The sequence below is a fragment of the Natrix helvetica genome, assembly GCF_964273705.1.
Source record: "Natrix helvetica genome assembly, chromosome: 2".
Taxonomy (NCBI): Eukaryota; Metazoa; Chordata; class Lepidosauria; order Squamata; family Natricidae; genus Natrix; species Natrix helvetica.
In genome coordinates this window covers 15,538,819-15,559,029 of record NC_138552.1, presented here as the reverse complement: position 1 = coordinate 15,559,029, position 20,211 = coordinate 15,538,819, and the positions used below count along the sequence as shown (strand labels likewise).

The 20,211-nt window shown below is 42.7% G+C and overlaps 2 protein-coding genes across 5 annotated transcripts in view; one reads left to right on the top strand and one right to left on the bottom strand.

Moving 5' to 3' along the window:
• The window catches only part of WDR7 (WD repeat domain 7), a 273,050-nt gene extending 270,683 nt beyond the window's left edge, over positions 1-2,367 (bottom strand). For 2 of the 3 annotated variants that reach the window (XM_081943577.1, XM_081943579.1), the window contains exon 1: positions 383-543. The gene's annotated coding sequence lies outside the window, so the exon portion shown is untranslated. Of the gene's footprint in view, positions 1-382; positions 544-2,346 lie in introns of those variants that run through there. The other variant, XM_081943578.1, reaches the window with a different exon arrangement.
• Positions 2,368-2,470: 103 nt separating this feature from the next.
• TXNL1 (thioredoxin like 1) overlaps positions 2,471-20,211 on the top strand; it is a 31,031-nt gene continuing 13,290 nt past the window's right edge. Inside the window, exons 1-3 of one of the 2 annotated variants that reach the window (XM_081943581.1) lie at positions 2,471-2,810; positions 16,587-16,683; positions 18,183-18,356. In XM_081943581.1, coding sequence (XP_081799707.1) covers positions 2,713-2,810; positions 16,587-16,683; positions 18,183-18,356 — 369 coding nt within the window. In that variant the 5' untranslated portion in view covers positions 2,471-2,712. The remainder of the gene's footprint in view (positions 2,811-16,586; positions 16,684-18,182; positions 18,357-20,211) is intronic. The other variant, XM_081943580.1, reaches the window with a different exon arrangement.

Sequence of the window (20,211 nt, the reverse complement as noted above, 5' to 3'; positions counted from 1 at the left end):
ACACACAAACACATACAGACATACACACAGAAACACACAGCTACACAGACACATACAGACACAAAACACACACATAGGCACACGAACACACACAGAGAGACACACAAGCACACACGAATTCCCGCTTCGGAAATGGGGGGGGGGGAAGAGTCAAATGAGGGGGTGAAGGAGAAGAGGGCGGCGGAGGAAGCCAGAGGATCCTGCTGTCAGCAATGGAAAGGAAGAGATGGAGAAGGGGGAAGGGGTTAAGAAACCCATAAGGCACAGCGGAAGCCTGAAGGGTTCTGCAGACCGTCATCTTCCACCCGAATGGCAACCTTAACGCAGCCTTAAACGGGCGTCGTGCTGCCGCCCCCCCCACCCTCCCGGACGGACTAACTACCTGCCTCTGCCGCGGGGATCAGCCTCCCTCGGTCTCCTCCCGCTGGCAGAAAGGGCGCCTTCAGCCCCCGCGACCGCCCTCGCCGGCTCCGCTTCCTGCTCGCCCCTCTCAGCCGGGGCTCAACGCAGCCGCTGGAAATCAGCTGACGGACTGGCAGCGGCCGCGACGGCTGCCGCAAGTGTCGCAAAAGACTCCCGCGCGGTGCTTGGCGGCAGCCGCCTCTGGCCGCGGGAGGCTGGTACCCATGGAGACGGAGAGGGCTGGGAGGGAAAGGAGGGGTCCCATGATGACGCATCCCTTCGATGCCTCGCCTTTCGCGGGGAGGGGGTAAAGCGGGCGCGGGGTAGAGGGGGAAACACAGTGAAATGTACCCAATTAAAGGAGAATATTTGTAGCTCAAGGTTGACATGAGGGATCTTTGGTGCTCTCTGAGCTTGGTTGGTGGTGGTGGTTGTTTTTGCAGACGTTTCATTACCCAACTAGGTAACATCATCAGTACTAAAGAGAAATGTTCATGGGGCAGGAGATGCAAGCATGCAAGGGAGTGTGTTAAATTGAAGGCAAACGAGGTCCAGACAGAGGAAGAACACCATGTTTTTCAAAACCTAAGGGTTTTTTTCGTGCAACTGTTGACAAAAATAGGATTGCCAACATGATCGCCAATGTCCAATGACAGATATGGAATAGGAAGAAGAAGAAGAGGAAGAGGAGGAAGAGGTGGTGGAGGAGGAGGGGGAGGAGGAGAGTGTGTCTGGGAGGAATTCCTGAGGATGTAATTTGGACGCCAGCAACTAATGCTTGCTGATATCCCACTAATTTTTAGCTTCCACAAACGGTGCAAAAGAGATGGAGACAAAGATAGGTGTCTATGGAGATTCTCAGTCATCCATGTCATGGTTGTCCCAAAGGTGCTTTTTTCCCAAGAGACAACTGGATTTTTCTGGTTTTTCTTTTGAAGACGTTTTGCTTCTCATCCAAGAAGCTTCTTCAGCTCTGTCTGGATAGTGGGGAATGGAAGGATGTATATTCCTTACAGACAGCTGGTCATTTATACTCTGCAAGGAGTATAAATCCTTCGGTTTCCCACCATCCAGTCAGAACTGAAGAAGCTTCTTGGATGAGAAGCGAAATGTTTTCAAAAAAACCCCAGAAAAGTCCAGTTGTCTCTTGAAAAAAAGCACCTTTGAGACAAAGATAGGGGTTGGTTGGTTGGTTTTAGCATGGCTGCACTGATTATGCTATAATTGTTTTAACTATTGCTATCAGCTCAGTCATGGTTTCAAGCTAGACGCTTAATTAATACACGCTTAATTAAATTACCACTGTTTAACTGAAGCTGAGGACCCGAATACGCCAAGACCTGCATACAGACAGACAGACAGACAGACAGATAATGATGATGATAGATAGATGATAGCTAGATAGATAGATAGATAGATAGATTGATTGATAGATGATAGATAGATAGATGATAGATAGATAGATAGATAGATGATAGATAGATAGATAGATAGATAGATAGATAGATAGATAGATAGATAGATAGATAGATAGATAGATGATAGATTCATATATACTCTATAGTAAAAAAAAAAACCTACAGTAATCCAAACATTTACAGCAAAAAAACTTCCGGATACACATAAAGACATACACACTTAAGACAGTTTCTAACGCTTCCCTATCTCCAAAAGAGTGTTTCTCAACTTTGAAAAGTTTGGACCAGCTGGCCGGCTGGGGAATTCTGGGAATTGAAGTCCACCCTTCTTAAAACTTGAGAATGACTGCTCCGGAATCTCACCAAACGACCTGCATTTCTAATTCATAAATCTCATGCCCACAACTAAGATGGCAACCTTACTCCTTTTCCAGAAACCTAAGGGGCTGCAGCCCCTTACTGAAGTCGACTTCCGCCTGAAAACGAGGAGGCCTTCCGCTCTCCATCTTCCCCTACAGCGGCTCACCATAGAGAGCTTAGCTTAGACTGGCGCCTCTCTGCGCCCAATCGCCTCCGTTCTTTTTTCTTTTCCCACCCTTCACGTCTACCGGAAGTTGGCTCTGCCCAACCTTCCTTCCCCGCCCCCCTGCTTCACCACTCTGTCCCTTGAGCCTGAATGACTCGCTCAGGGAAAGGTTAATTGAGGAAGGAGCGGGAAAAGGGCCGAGCTGCGCGCGCCTGCGCAAAAGATGCTGTGGTGCATGCTGGGCGTGCGTCCTCCTCCTCCTCCTTCCCGCCGTGACTGTGCAGATACCGGGCGACGAATTGCCGCTTTTGCTGGCGCTTTTTGCCGTTTTAGCCCCACCCCCGACGCCCGTGAGCCGCTGCCGGGATGGTCGGGGTGAAGGTGATCGCTAACGACGCCGACTTCCAGAGCGAGCTGAGCGCCGCCGGCTGCCGGCTGGCGGTGGCCAAGTTCACCATGAGAGGGTAAGCCCCGTTCGGCGCCCTTTCCTGGTCTCCGCGTGGGGTTTTTCCTCCCTATGGGGGAGCAGACGCGCGTCAAAGGGTTCACACGAGCGGCCTTGCAAGTGTCGCGGGTCGCCGTAGAAGGAGGTGGCTTTTCCGGGATTGGGGGGGGTGTTAAGTCGGTGCCTTATGGGTTGTGGAGTCCCCTTTCGTTTCTGGGTAGCGGGGAACCATGGAGGAATAGCCGGAGTATCGTTTTGGGGGAACCATTCCCCCCAGGATGTGTGAATATGTTAAAGTCAAATTCAATCAGAATCGAAATAGACCTCGGAGCTCTTCTACGTTGTTTCTCTGTGTCATATAATATAGGTGGGTGTATGCATACTTTTGTATTTTATTTATTTATCTTGTCATGTTTATGTAGTGTCTATTGGAGGTGCTCACCCTTTTAAGACAGTGGTTCCCCAACTTTTTTTTGGCCATGCCCCACCTAAGCACCACCACCACCACCACCCATATAATTCTTACTTTACTCAAAAAGTGAACTCTACTCACGCGGAGGAAGCCTAAAAGGCCATTAACTTGGTTTAAACAAGGTTCAAATTGCCCCCATTAAAAATCAAATTGCCTCTCTGTGGGGCGTGGGACCCACATTGGAATGCACTGCTTTAAGAGCTGCATGCAACGAAATTTCATTTTTAATGTATGCTAATTTGTCTACTTGCTCCTGGGGAGGAAAGCCATGGCAAATCTAGACAGCATACTAAAAAGCAGAGACATCTCCCTGCCAACAAAAGTGCGTATAGTCAAGGGGATGGTTTTCCCAGTTGCAATGTATGGCTGTGAAAGTTGGACCATAAGAAAGGCTGAGTGCCAAAGAATGTAGGCCTTTGAACTGTGGTGCTGGAGAAGACTCCTGCGAGTCCCTTGGACTGCAAAGTGATCAAACCGGTCAGTCCTAGAGGAGATCAACCCTGACTGTTCTTTAGAAGGCCAGATCCTGAAGATGAAACTCAAAGACTTTGGCCACCTAATGAGAAGGAAGGACTGACTGGAGAAGAGCCTAATGCTGGGAACGATTGAGGGCAAAAGAAGAAGGGGATGACAGAGAATGAGGTGGCTGAATGGAGTCACCGAAGCAGTCGGCGTGAGCTTAAATGGACTCCAAAGGATGGTAGAGGACAAAGAAGCCTGGAGGAATGTTGTCCATGGGGTCGCGATGGGTCGGACACTTTGCAAGTAACAACAATTAATCTACATTCAAAGTGACAAAATTTTCTTTATTGTCCAACCCTCCCCCCCCCCAAAAAAAAAATAGCAGGACACCCTATAAAATTTGAGACGAGTGGCTGTCCAGTCTCTTCTTTAATTGATTACCATCCAAACCGAGACTGGAGTTGTAATAGCCAGTGTGGGGCAAAGGTTGGCTCAATAGCAGATGTGCAAAAGTTTGAAAGTATGTAAAATGAAAATGGGTAAGGTGGGAACCCACCCACCCCTGCAACTTCTTGGAAAGCTTAAACCGGTGTTTCTCAACTTGGCACATTGAAGATACGTGGACTTTAGGTCCCAGAATTCTCGAGCCAGCTACATCTTCAATTTGTCAGGGTTGAGAAACATTGGCTTAAGCTTTCCTCCTGACCAAGAACCACATCCCCTCCTTTTCTGTTCTGCTTTCTAGAGATAGAAATGGCTTTTGTTTGCTCCATCTTTAGACCACTGAGTGAAAGAGAAAGCGTAGGAGGTAATAATAGCTGGTACTCCCAATTCTATGGGAAAGGGACTCCTGTCAGCCATATACCCACTGATCAATGTCCTTGCAGGAGACAGCGTTTCAATGCAGGAAAACAGTCAAGGAGATGGGGGAAGAACCCAAACTGGACTTTCATATGTGGCAGAATAGAGCATGGGACCTTTGAGCTTTTCCACAATATAGCAGTGCTGAAAACTTCCCTTCTCAGCAGGTGACACCAGCTTTGGTGGCTTTTTAGCGGATGCAAATAACACTCTCTCAAAATCTTGGGGAGTATGAGCACAAGGAGATAAAGACATGTCAGCTAGCCAGACAACAGAAGCCAGAAACCAAAGCAAATGGACAACTATGCAGAAGAGATTATAGGAGAGAGACCAGAAAGAGTGCTCTGACTGCCTCAGGAAAAATAAACTAAGAGGAACCAAAGACTGCTGAATGTTAGAGAAAAATAGCTGCAAGAAAAGTTGGTGTGAGCTCACATAGTGGCCCAGACCTGGGTCGTTTTGACCGGTCCTGATTTCTGTGCAGGGCATAGCAATTCCATTAAGCTTTCCCCAGAACTAAATAAGAATATGGCAAGAGGAGACCAAAGCTCTTCATAGAGAATGTTAGAGTTTGTTGCAGCAATCACAACTAGAAAGCACACACAGATAACTGATTTAACAGGATTCATTAACTTCTCTTTATATATAACACATAAAGTAAATATACAATTAAAAAAACAGGCTTTTCAACATAGTAGTAAATACAAGCAAAACGCAAGCAGCGGAAAGGAGTTTCAGTTCAGAGCAGAAGACTAGTTTAGAGCTCAGCAGAGACTCAGAGCTACAGGGGAAAGGCACACCCATGTGTTTCCAGAAAATACTGTTTCAGTTTCCAAACAGCCCTCATTGACTGACTCAGTTGCTGTATATATTCATTAGCTTACCTTGTTGCCAAGACTCTGCCAAGTCATGAACTCTCATACACACTTGACAGAGAATTTGACATTTTACTTCCAAAAGCCCATCCAGGGGTTCTGATTGACTTCCATCATCTGCCTATTTGGAGTCAGGAACCAAAGGAGTGAAAAAATATGGCAGGTTCTTTTGGAGGAACCAAAGGGGAGTGAAAAAAACACTGCAATTTCATTTTTATTTTCAGTGGAGAAGGTTCTCTATTTCTATTATCTGTCCACAGTCTAGGAATGCTTGGAAAATATTTTCCAGCTATCCTCCTCTTCTGATCGGAGACTTATTTTTTTTAAGAGAAGCTGTTCAGAGAGGTAATCAGACCAGACTAGAAGTCTTACCTATAGCACCCAGGAAGAAGGAAAGAAGGCATTAGGAAAACACTGACTCATCTTTTAATAACAAAGGGAAGCATACATTGGGGCTCCCAAGCTCAATAGCTGAAACACCCAGCCAGTAACCAGACAGAGGAGGCAAGAACTGAAGTAAATTACCCTCATTATGACCTCGATCAGATGGACATTTTGCCACACTGGAAAATACACTTTCCAGAGCAGATGGTTGCTGATGAGTTTGGCTTTGCAGGAATGTAGAACTCAGAAAAAAGCAGGTTTATTCCCTCTCTTCAAGTTCATCTTAGAATGAAAGGTAAATAAAGCATTTATGGGACTCTACCATAACAGAATGCATAAACTTGCAATTGTGGTGCTCATTTATGGTGCCTGAATAAAGTAGATAATAGAACTATTTTAAACTTTGAATCTCAGAATAATTTCAATAGATAGCAGAGCTTTTAAGAAGGAAAATATGACAGTCAATGAATTGAAGTCATTCTGCTGGATGACTCTAGTTAATTTTGCCTGCTCATATCCCAGTCAGTTTCCAATCTTCCGGTTCACATATAGGAGTAATCAGTTTCAATTACTTTTAACTTTTTGTCTGGCATTAGCACCCAATGAGCTAACAACAACTCTTAGAGCCCATTTAGCAACACAGGGAAAATGGTTTTGTCTACTTATCAACCTCCAACTTTTTTGTCTCCTTTTTTTGAATCTACCCGATTATCATGTGAGTCTTACATCTGGAGTCACCATTAAACCAGAAGAAAGGAAGTGGTTCCTGCCCCAGAAATACTAGATATCCTAATATATGAGCCATAGTGGTGCCGTGGTTAGAGTGTAGTACTGCAGGCTACTTCTGCTGCCTGCCGGCTGCCTGCAGTTTTGCAGTTCAAATCCCACCAGGCTCAAGGTTGACTCAGCCTTCCATCCTTCCGAGGTGGGTAAAATGAGGACCCAGATTGTTGGGGAAAATATGCTGACTTTGTAAACCACTTAGAGAGGGTTGTAAAGCACTGTGAAGCGGTATATAAGTCTTAAGTGCTATTGCTATATGGCTGACTCTTATAAAGCTGTCAAACCTGATTGCCGTTCTGGGCTTATTTCAATGTGCCGGCCTCCCACTTATAGGGGCTTCCTCTTCTATTTCAGAATCAGATCAGAAGACCACAGGCACAGAATAATACCAAATAAGGCAATTTAATATTTGCATTGGATGGCTAGTCTCGGCCATCTTGATACAGAATGGCTAATTATGGATTGTTGTACAAACTGAATGGGGAGTCCGCTACCAAACCAAGCCAGAAGTTGGAACACGATCATTACTTACAATCAATTCACTGGGACAGAGGGCCCTGACCGATGTCAAAAGCACACTCAGACGACATAATAACTACCTTGTTTCTCCGAAAATAAGACAGGGTCTTATTTTCTTTTGACACCCCCCCCAAAAAAATAAGTTTTATTTTCCGGTACGTCTTATTATTTTTGAGGTGCAGGAGGCAGTGAGAGTGGTCACCTCATGGCTGCTGCTGTGTAACAATATTTTCGAGGAAGGCTTATTTTCGGAGGAGGGCTTATTTTAGCCCATGCGCTCAAAAGCCCAATTGGGCCGGGAGCGCTTATTTTCGGGGAAACGGGGTAAATTTCATTTTGATGTTTAGGATGGATCATTAAAGCCATCAGACAGTTTACCAGCAACATTCTTTCCTAGAAGTCAGTCTTTGATAGTATCAACCTTAGCTTGTGGGGATAGCGAACTAGGACAATCTCAGGCAGAGCACCTGGTTAGAGATGGGGGAAAAACAGGCAGGTGGGGTGTGTTGAAGCTCAGGATGTTAATCATGTGACTGCAGGGGCAATTGCCATAACTCTGAGAATCAACTACCTTTAATAAACAGTTACTAAACAAATGGTCATTAAGCAAGGACTATTTATACAATCATATATTCTATTGCCACATATCTTACCAACTGAAAGTTGGTTGTTTCTGAAAGATAAAAGAGGATCTAATAGTAACATTTAGCTAAGATCAGTACATAAAATTGAATGGAACAGAACTTCTTGTGAAGAAATCTTAAGCTGTGCCTTCTAGCGTTTAAAAGCATTTAATATGCTCTTAAATGCTAGAAGAGCATTTAAGTATCAGATCCATCTTCTAACAACTAGAAATGTAAAACTCTTCCCAACTGTTTTTTTCTGATGGGAAAGTGAAGCATTCAAAGAAGAGTTTATAAGATAGCACATGACATTACATCATTCCACTTGGAATATAGATATTATTCTTTAGTGTATCTTATACTCCGAAAATACAGTAATATAAAAAGAAAGTGGAGAGTCGCCAGCTACTTTACAATTCTGGAAAGAGACATCAGCCTAAATGATACCAATGAACACATCCAGCCATGCCTTTTTTTTCTGGTATTATTATTGGGCACTGCCAGGGTTTTCTCACAAACTTGGTGAACTACCAATGAATGCTTTGGCCTCAATTCAGTTGAGCTTAGAGATAACTTTGTAACTTGTTTTTCCAGCATAACTGATTAATAACAATCTCGGCTGTCATCGTTTAAAAGTGTAGTGTTGATTGCTGGCTGAAAGCATTTTGGAAAAGATTCGGATACATTCATGTTGGAGGAAATTGTGCTGATGGATTTTGGCCACAGCATCTCAGTAAATTTCTGTTTGGATGGTGGGTTCTTTGAAAAACAGTTGCTGAAAATAAGCAGCAGGTAAGGGGCTAGTAACATCATTGCATTTTTTGTGTGGCCTGCCTAAGAAACTCGATAGCTCCTTCTTTAAATTTCATGGATGAATGGCAAGCTATGGACAGCACAAGTTAAAATGCAATTGGCTGCTGTTGGGTACAGAATCATAGACTAGGAGTTGATGGTTTAGTTTCTGACAAGTGTTTTTGATGAAATGCCCAGAATTTTAAAACATTGGCTGTGTGGTTGGATTTTAGAGAAAACATCTGGAAGGTACCTGCCTGTTCCATTGAGCATAGTTCAATGATAGAAAACATGATTTGTATAAAGGTGAACTACATAAAGGAGCTCTATATAGTCTCCTTAATTTTTCATAGGACTTTTTAAAAATCTTGCTTTTCTTCTATGCCTATTTGCTTTTCTGACCTCAGTCGTAACTTGTGACTAATGGTCACAGCTTCAAATACGTGTATCCGTCTTTCTGTCATGTTCTTGATGCCATGACATACAGGTAGTCCTTGATTTACAACTGCAATTGGGTCCAGGTTTTTGATTTAAATTGAGGCCCCTACGTGACCGGACCCAATTTTATGATCGTTTTTACAGCGGATACGAAGCAAATAATATAGTTGTAAGTGTGAATCATGTTCTTGCTAAGCAAATTACTCAGTTGTAAGTGTAAACCCATTCTCTCAAATGGGTGGTTCTCTCCCTCCCCCCCTTCCCCGAAACAGAGTTATTTATTAAATGTTGCAAATCGCAGTCATGTGTCTGCAGGATTCTACCCCTTGTCTAAAAATGAGCTGGTTGCCTAAAATGGGGTCATATGTCGGGGAAGGGGAGCCAATGGACAGAAGTGCATTATGGGCCATAAAGTATCCTTTCTGAGGCTGTTGTAACTCTGAACTGCGTTAAGCGGCCTATCATAAGTGGGGGACTATCAGTATGTTCAATTTCACAGCAGGCTTTTGGAATGTGTAAGTTACTCAAGGGCAGGGGTGGCGAACACGCGGCTCGCGAGCCGCATGCGGCTCGCGGCCAAAATAAATGAGGCTCTTTGCCTCTTACCATTATTTAGTATACTGTGGCTCGGATCGCGCGCTAAACCCGGAAGTACGGTCGACGCGACGACGCTTGCCTCCGCTCCACCAGCTCAGAGCTGGTGGAGGGCAGGCAAGCATCGTCGCGTCGACCGTACTTCCGGGTTTAGCTCAACAGCGCCCTCTGCTGCGCCCCAAAAAATAATGCTTCAAAGTCTAGCACAGTTGCTGCAGGATTCCGGTGAGGTTCTAATGATTGCTCAAATTAATAATAATGGTTGCATATTGAAGCTCTGGGTTCAGGAGCAGCAGAGTTTTAAATAGGAGAAAACATTTAATTGAATTTCCATGGTTAGTATATTTCCCAAAATTCTACGAGTGTTTTTCTCACAGCCTGTAATTGTAATAGATATCAAAGATAATCCAAACTCATATATATATTATAATACATATATTAGGTTAAAGGAAGATAATATTAGGACCAGTCTTTACCCATGTATAGGTTGTACTCGATTTACAATCACAATCTCGTCACTGAGCAAAGCAGTCATTAAGCGAGATATGTGACTGCTTTGTTTAATGACTGCAAGTGTGGCATTCCTGGTTGTGGTCATCAAGTAATCTTGTAGGTTGTTAGGTGGACAGAGATTCCACTTATTTATGGATTTAAAAGTTATACAGCAGCTCTAATGGGTTTATAAAAATTTATAACAAAAAACACCTGACTGAGCATGTTATATTATGTGTTTAATATATTATTGTTAAAATTATATGCTTTTGTGTGAGTGTTTGTCTGTTTTGGCAGGTCACTGCGTGGTGTGGCTCTCTGACTCTCACAGTTTAAAATTTTGGCTCTTTTTGTCGAACTTGTTCGCCACCCCTGCTCAAGGGACTGATTTGCGATTCAGCTTCTATAAGGGAAGGGAAAATGTGAGGATACCTACATAGAAACATGTGCTGGGACATAGAGAAGCTAAGACAGAAAGAACCTTACAAAATTGAAGGGATAGGAAGGCAAGGCCAGAGGCCCAAGAAGTGAAGAAAGAATACTGTAGGTGTCAACCCTGAAGCTGACCTGGCCGGAGCCATCTTGCAGCTTCACTGTTGCCATACTGGAGCTGAGGGATAGAGAGAGGGGATTAGAGACAGCTGGGGTTGTTTAGCCAAAATAAAATCCTTTCTCCAAGAACATTCTTACATCTGGACCGTGAAAGGAGGAGTGAGGTCACCAGACAACCAGACAGCATCTTCATTGGCTGATTGCGGTTAAGGGAAAAACTATTACTTTTCATTAGGTGAAACCGCAGAAACCTTCAGAGTCGGTTTTCACCAGATCTGTGCCAATATTATATTTTCAATAAAGCTGCTATTTGTGGAATTCACCTGCTTCTGAGTTTTGCTTGCTATGGAACTATTACTTGGAACCATCAAACTAGACAGATACAGGTAGTGCTTGACGTACGCCCACAATTGAGCCCAACATTTCTGTTGCTAAGTCAGACATTCGTTAAGCCCCATGTTATGACCTTTCTTGCCACAGTTGTTTAGTGAATCAGCTGCTATCGATAAGTTAGTAACCCGGTTGTTAAGTGAATCTGGCTTCCCCATTGACTTTGCTTGTCAGAAGGTCGCAAAAGGTGGTCACATGGCCGTGAGACACAGCAATGGTCGTAAGTATGAGCCAGTTGCCAAGCATCTGAATTTTGGTCGCATGATCATGGGGATGTTACAAAGGTTGCAACTCTGAAAAATGGTCCTAGATCACTTTTTTTCAGCATCATCGTAACTTTGAACTGTCACTAAATGAACTGTTGTAAGTCGAGGACTGTACTTTGTATTAAGCAAGTAACGGAAAGGGCCCATTTCAAACTATGCAGGAAAGAAAATACGAATCCTAGGAAGTGTGTCAAGAGACTCATTAACTAGCGGAAAGGTTCATAATATGAAATAATCTTGGGCTATGAAGAAAATGAAAACTAAAGCCAAGCGATAGGTTATAAATCTTCGCTGTAGTGTTACACAGACTGAATCAATGAAGTTAAAGAAAGTTAAGAGGTACAACTAGGGCAGGGGGTCAGCAACCTTAAACACTCAAAGAGCCATAAAGGTCCTAACTGGAAGCCCCCCATTCAATTCTGCGGCCGACTAGAACTCCGGTTTCCCCACCATAGAGTGGTGTCCTTTTTCTTCTTCCTGTCCTAACCGAAAGCCCTATCAATTGTGGAGTTGACCGGAAAACCCGCCCCTTGCCATAGAGTCCCCTCCTGGGGCGCCCTGCTCCCCCCCCCAAAAAAACCGGAAACTCCTCTCAAAAGTGTGGTGTCAACTGGAAGAGAGTCCAAATAAACAAATGAGCCAAAACACTATACTGTACTTGTTCAGTTATTTATTGAGGAAAGTGACCATTACCTCTTTTAAGTAGGGATGCTACAATGGTCCTAAGTGTGAAGAGCAGACATAAGTCACTTTTTTCAGTCCCATTGTAACGTTGAACGGTCGCTAAACAAATATTTGTAAATCAAGTATTCTTTATTCATTTCAGTGTGGTGGCATATTGAGCCATTTCTGACGGCACACGAGGTGTTGCCCTGTCAGCTCCAGCGCGCATGCGCATGTTGGCCAGCTGATTTTTCTGCCTTGATTTTCGCCCCTCTGGAAGCTTCAGGGAAAAAACGCCCAACCCGGAAGTTTGGGAATGGAAGCCTCCTAGAAAGCTTCTGACACCTGGAGAGGGTGAAAAACAGACCTACCAGTCCCACCAGTAGGAAAATGGGGCATTGCTGGCCTCTGGAGGGTCTCCAGGGAGGCGGGGGAGGCCATTTTTGCCTTCCCCAGGCTCCTAGAAAGCCTCTACTGTCAGGAACGCCAAAAAGCGAATCTACCGGGCCGACTGGAAGTCAGAAAATGTGCCGTTTCCAACCTCCAGAGGGCCTCCGGGGAGGCGGGGAAAGCTGTTTTTGCCCTCCCCAGGTTCCAAGGAAGTCATGCAGGAGGCAGTGGGGGGGGGTCACATAAGCACGCACAGGGGTCACAGCACGGGTGGGGGGCATTAAATTATGGGGGTGGGCACGCAAGCGCGCAAGAGCTTTTGGCACCCGAGGCAAAAAAGGTTCGTCATTACTTGGTTATAGGCTTTGAACTATTCTGTTATAGACAAGACAATGAGGAGTTGCAGTAGGAAGAGATAATTGGTGCATCTGAAGGGTTGACTTTTCTTGTGGTCTGTCGAAGAGTAGAGACTAGACTTGTCAAACTTGCTGTTCTGCATTATTTGGAGTGAGAAACTACTCCCTGTTCTACAGTAGAACCGTATTTAAAACCAATCTTTGTTTTTGTGTTTCGGTGCCTTTGTGCACAGTAGAGATTGTATTAGTTTAAAATCTAGCTTCATTTTTTTTTCTTTAGTTTGTTAACCTGTTAGTTTTCTTTAGGTAACTTGTTCAAATACAGGTAGTCCTCGTCTTACAATCACCATCGAGCCCAAAATTTGTCTTATTAAGTGAGACATTTGTTAAGTGATTTTTACCCCATCTTATGACCTTTCTTGCCTCATTTGTTAAGTGAATCCCTGAAGTTGTTAACTTAGTAACCCGGTTGTTAAGTGAATCTGGCTTCCACATTGTCTTTGTTTGCCAGAAGGTCACAAAAGGTGATCATGTGACCTTGGGACACAGCAATGGTCATAAGTCTGAACCAGTTGCCAAACTGGTTCTCAATTTTGAATACTCGATCGTGGGAATGCTGGAAATAGTCATAGAATTGGTCATAATTCACTTTTTTCAGTGCCGTTGTAACTTTGAACAATCACTGAATGAACTGTTGTAAGTCGAGGACTATCTGTGCTTACAGTAAATGACTTGAACCTAGCATTGTTTCCTTTTTAAATGACTTGTTCTTAACTGAAATTTGTCATCTTATTTTTCACTGTTAGTTTCATTCTGATAAAAATAAGTAAAGAGCTATATACATATGAGCCAGCAGTGTGCAGCAGCTGTCAAAAAAGCCAACACAGTTCTAGGCTGCATCAACAGAGGGATAGAATCAAGATCACGTGAAGTGTTAATACCACTTTACAATGCCTTGGTAAGGCCACACTTGGAATGTTGCATTCAGTTTTGGTCACCACGATGTAGAAAAGATGTGGAGACTCTAGAAAGAGTGCAGAGAAGAGCAACAAAGATGATTAGGGGACTGGAGACTAAAACACGTGAAGGAACTGGGTATGTCTAGTTTAATAGAAAGAAGGACTAAGGGAGACATGATAGCATTGTTCCAATATCTCAGGGGTTGCCACAAAGAAGAGGGAGTCAAACTATTCTCCAAAGCACCTGAGGGTAGAACAAGAAGCAATGGGTGGAAACTAATCAAGGAGAGAAGCAACTTAGATCTAAAGAGAAACTTCCTGACAGTTAGAACAATTAATCAGTGGAACAGAAATTGCCTCCAGAAGTTGTGAATGCCCCAACACTGGAAGTCTTTAAGAAGAGATTGGATAACCATTTGTCTGAAACGGTATAGGGTTTCCTGCCTAGGCAGGGGGTTGGACTAGAAGGCCTCCAAGGTCCCTTCCAACTCTGCTATTGTATTATTGTATTATACAGGGGGTCCTTTACTTAACTACAACAATTGTACACAACATTTCTGTTGTATGCGTGGCAGATGTTAAGTGTCTTTTGCCCCATTTTACAACCCCCTTTTTTTTACCATGTGAAGTAAATTGCTGCAGTTAAGTGTTGTAACCCTCCCAGATGGCTTCCCCAGTTGACTTGGCTTACTGGAAGCATGCTGGGAAGGTTACAAATGCAGGACAGTGCAACTGTCATGAGTCCATGCCAGTTTACAAACACCCAGATTTTGATCATGTGATCATGGGGATGCTGCAACGGTCATAATTGTGAAAACCGATCATAAATCTCTTTTTTTCAGTGCTGTTATAACTTTGAATGGTCATTAAATGAATGGCTGTAAGTCAAGGACTACCTTTATTGCAATTTGTTATCGTAGTTTGCTTTCGCGGATTTGTTTTTTGAAAGTCATAGAATGAGGTTAAAAGAGTGGTGCAGTGGCCTAACGGTGAAGCTCTCGCCTCACTATCAGGAGGCTGTGAGTTCAATCCTAGGTAGCGGCAGATATTTCTCTCTCTGGATACAATGAGTAATTATCTGCTGCGAACTCTGTATTGGTGACAGGAAGGGCATCTGGCCAGTAAACACTGCTCCATTCAATTGGCCCTTTCTGCACCCCGAAGTAAGGGATTACGGGATCATTAACAGACAAAAAGAATAGAATGAAGTCAAAACTACTCGCTCTGTCAAAAAGTTGTGAAATATTTATGAATGTGGGATATCCTTTTCTAGTTCAATTGTATTTGCAGGGTTTTTTAGTAGAGGCTTTTAGTTGCCTATTCTCTCAAGTGTGTTTGTTTGAAATGTCCTTTAAACATTGCCTAAGATACAGTGGTGGGATTCAGCCAGTTCACACCTAGTCGGAAAAACCAGTCATTAACTTTCTAAGCAGTTCAGAGAACTGGTTGTTGGAAGAAATCTTATTTTGTTTTTTTCCACTTTACAGGGCTAATCCTGTAAGGAAGGCAGGAAGGAAACATTCTGGTGTTGTTTCTAGCCTAATCTCTATTGCCCTGCTTACAGAATAATAATAATAATAATAATAATAATAATAATAATAACAACAACAACAACAACTTCTAGACCGCACCCTTTCCTAGGCAGGACTCGGGGCGGTGTACAGTCATGTTAAAACCATATACAAATACATAGACATGGACATAGACGTGGACGTAGACAGAAACTGCCTCTCCGGTTAACCCTTATTACATTGTAACATCTAAGGTGAACCGCCCATTCAACTGAGTGACGTTAAGTTGGCCATGCCCACACGGTCACATGACCACTGAGCCACGCCTACCCTGTGGTCATTAGGGCAGAGAACCAGTTGTTAAATTATTTGAATCCCACCACTGCTGAGATATATTTCTAAAAATTGAGAAAGATTATTTATGGGATTATAGTGAAAACAGAATTTAATTCAGGGGCTGAATCTTACAAAAAAAAAGAAAGAAAAGTGTTTAAAGTGTTAGGGGCATTTAACACAGGAGCACAAGTATAAAATGATGGCAAATGATATTGTGAAGGTAGTCTGGATTCTCAGGTGAGAGGGGAAGTCATTCCAGAGGAGTAAAAGACAGTGGAGTATAGATAGTTTGCATGGAAGAAAGAGAATGAAGATGACTCCTCCCTGTTGTTTCCCAGAGTATATGTTTTATGGTTCAGAATGTCTAGCAAAAATTAAGTGTTTAGCAGAGGATGAATTGGCTGGCTCAGGAATTCTGGAAGTTAATGTCCACACGTCGTAAAGGGAACATCAACTGCAGGGTGGATTTGTTTTAAATCACAATTTAAATCACTAGTAAAAAGGCTTGATTTAAATCAACTCGATTTAAGTCATAATTTTTAACGAGCAACTGTCATCTCTGTCCCGCAACGTCTCCCGCTGTTGACTCACCGACAGTCCCAATATTGCACAATATACAGCCTCATGCTACATAACTAAGTTCCATTTTATGTCAAATAAACTAAATTATCAATGTATCTTAAATAGAAAACTATCCTTAGATAGATTTACTCCAAAAGTATTTTATTAAAATAAACTTTTAAAAAATCAAAAAAATCCAATTTAAATTTTTTAAAAATCTGATTTTTTAAAATCGATTTTTATTCACCCTGATCAACTATAATAAAATGGTAGTCAGAGAAGGTATATTCTATTTTTCTTCTCAACTAAGCTTGGATGCCTCTATATATTTTTTCAGCTTTATATACATTATGGAGGACATGTGAAGAAATCTTTTTTCCGGTACCAATCTTCATCTTCATTTATTCTTTGTTCCAGTTTGCATTATCAACTTGAATCTCTAGGCTGACTGTAGCTACCTACATGACTAATAGTGTTGTCCAGTTGTGTATTTTCCTCTTTTTTTTTTCTTGGCAGATGTGGTCCTTGTTTGAGGGTAGCTCCTGCTTTCAATGCTCTGAGCAATAAATATCCCCAAGCAACATTTTTGGAAGTTGATGTACATCAGTGCCAGGTATGTAGAGCCATATATGTATATTTGGGTGATTATGAATGAACAACTGTCAACAGATTTAGAAATGGCAAATAAATTTCATTTAGGAACCCCCTGACTTCAATAAACATAATTACCGTAATGGAAGACTATAGATTTGTATATCAAGAAGTCAATCGTGGCTTATTATTGATAAAACTCTTAAAACTATATTAACTCTCCAATTGTCCATGTTTTCTTCGGTAAAATTTCTTCAATAAATTGTCTAACTCATCCTTGCTACCACAATAGGTGCACAATTGCACTTTTTCTACGTATACTATACATTGAATATCAGCCAAAGGAAGAATTTGAAAATGTCGTCTTTGCTTTAGCTACGTCATTAACTGTGGTGTGGAATCTCTTAGTTATGTTTAAATAGGCCAACTTGACAAAACCTAGTTAAGAGTAATAGGTTAATCACATTTAAAAAGCACAACAGTTTGCAGTCAGAAATCAATGTATCCGTTCTTTTAACTTCTGTAGTAGAGTACTGTGCCCAAATAATGGAATTATATTCCAGAAAAAAGCAATTTCCTAATATGGGTACTGCAACCACAACATTTTGCTAGTGATACTAAACTACCCCACCTTTCTGGGGACCATCAACAGATGCTGGTAGCAGGTGCACAGGACAATTTAGGCAAGTCTGTCCATGTGGAGAAGATGATCCTGTTAAAGTTTTTTTTTTAGGAACCCTGGTGGCACAACAGTTAAAGTGCAGTATTGCAGGCTAACTCTGCCCACTGCAAGGAGTTTGATCCTGACTGGCTGAAGGTTGACTCAACCCTTCCATACTTCCGAGGTTGCTAATTGATGGTCGCAATATGCTGGCATTTACAAACTGCTCTGAGTGTTGTAAAGCAACATGGAGCGGTATATAAATGTAACAGCTATTGCTAAGTTCCTCAATGTCAGGCCATATTGGGCTTTATAGGTTACAGTCAGCACTTTGAACTGTATTTGGAAACATGGGAAGTCATTGGTAACCAGTGCAGCAAATGTGAGGTAAGTTCTATGAGAAGCCACTTTGGTGTAGTGCTTAAGCACCATGCTAGAAACCAGAAGACTGTGAGTTCTAGTCCCACCATAGGCATGAAGGTTGGTTGGGTAACCTTGGGCCAATCTCTATCTCTCAGCTTGTTTTCTGGGGAAAATAAGAGGAAGGAAGAGTATCAGATATCTTTTCCATCTTGCAACCTATATTAAAAAAAAGTACACTTTGACTTCCTAATGCACCAGCCAGTTTATTGTGTACCAATTACCGTTTCCAAGTGCTCTTCAAAGTCGGTCCTTGTAGAGCACATTGCACTGATCCAAGAGAGTAATAAGTGTGCAAATGAGGGCCTCCCGCTGCAGGTAGGGTCACAATTGGTACGCTAGCTGCAGCTGAGCCAAGCTGCCCACCCCCCTCCTCCAGCCTCCAGCTGCCTTTTAAAATGTTTCTATGCCGTGCTAATTACTGGTTTTCTCAATGTTAGGGGACAGCTGCCACGAACAATATATCAGCAACCCCGACATTTCTTTTCTTCCGGAACAAAGTGCGAATTGATCAGTATCAAGGTGCGGATCCGGCGGGATTAGAAGATAAAATCAAACAGCACCTAGAAAACGATCCTGGAATCAATGAGGATGCCGATATTCCAAAGGGATACGTATGTGCATCTTATTTCAACATTATTGTAATCGGCTAATATGGTACACTATGTAACAAGAATGTTTCTTCAGGGTGCAATGTTTGTGCATAAACAAGAGTTGTTTTTCCAGTTCCAGAGGTTGCCGAGGTTTTTCTCTCCATTGCTAAACGCAGTTTCAGAATATTAGAACATTTTTCAAAGTGGTCTCCAATCTCAGTCACAAATACAATTTGTGTGTGTCTAAATTGGGTGTCAAACTGGCGGCCCGTGGGCCAGATATGTTATGCACAGGCCATGCCCACTTCAGCTCCGCAAAGGGGAAAATGTCACGTGACAGCCACATGATGCCTCGAATTTGACACCCGTGGTCGTCTATCTATCTATTAATCTCATCTCTTATGAGCCATGGTGGTGCAGTAGTTAGAATGCAGTACTGCAGACTACATCTGGTGACTGCCGACTGCCTGCAATTTGGCAGTTCAAATCTCACCAGGCTCAAGGTTGACTCAGCCTTGCATCCTTCTGAGGTGGGTAAAATGTCCCAAATTGTAAAACCACTTAGAAAGGCTGTAAAGCACTATATAAGTCTAAGTGCTATTGCTATCTCCTCCCATCCATCCATCTCGCTATCTAAAGGCCTGATCTGTATGCCATTCTTTGATAGTTATTTCTTTCAGTGATTTTCTGTGAATATACAACCTTTGTTTTTGTGGCCTGCAAGACTGATGGGTAATAATCCCATTTTATTGGGAGTTTGGATCTATTGAAATTCTTGTGAAAGAGTCATTTTCCTGGTTACTGCTCTGGAGAGTCCAAGTATGGGTTAAATACAGCCAATCTGCCCAGGACTGAATTGAAACTTTAAGCCACGCCTCTGGTGCCGCTTAATCTTCAGATTTTTTCAATTCAGCTAAGTCCAGTGGACATGCTTCCAGTTTCTCTTCATTCCTGATTGATTGCTTGGATTCTCTATTTTTCTATTTACTACCAAAAGATTCTATTCTTCCTGATTATTGGAGCAGGCTTGGTGAGTCTCCCTTTAATTTAATTCCCTGGTTCTCACCAATTTCAGCCTCTCCGGTGTCCTGGGTTCGCTCGGGCGCCGTGAGGCTGCAGACAGCTATATAGAATGCAGGTAGTCCTCAAGTTGTGACCACAGTTGAGCTCAAAATTTATGTTGCGAAATGAAATTTGCGAAGTGAGTTTTGCCCCATTTTACAACTTTTCTCGCCATGTTTGTTAAGTGAATCACTGCGGCTGTTAAATTAGTCACAGGGATTCTTAAGTGAATCCGGTTTCCCCATTGACTTTGCTCGTCAGAAGGTCGCCACGGGGCAATCACATGACCCCGGGACACTGCAACCATCATAAATGTGAGTCAGTTGTCAAGTATCCAGATGTGAATCATCATGACCGTGGCGACGCTGCAACGGTCATAAGTGTGAAAAACGGTCCTAAGTCGCTTTTTGTCAGTGCCGTTGTAACGTTGAACAGTCACTAAACGAAGTATTGTAAGTCAAAGACTACCTTTGCTATAGAAACAAAGCATGAGCCAGAGTCCTCATTGGGATTCTTGATTTTATCTATTTTGCTTTTTTTAAAAAAAATGTTTTGATATCAAGGGACGTTTGAAAGCTACATCATGCTTTCCCTCCAAGTGCCAGTTGTCTGAAGCGGGACAGCTCTTTCCCTCATTCAGCTGCAGACATCATAACCACGTTGAAGTGAGCAGTGCTGAAGTGCGTGCTTTATTTTTATAACAGTGTTCCAACCGTTCAGGATCTATTACTATAAACTGAACAGATGGTGGCTCAACCAAACTTATTCGTAAAAGAATGGAAGGAATATGACTACCACATAAATCTCCTGGAGG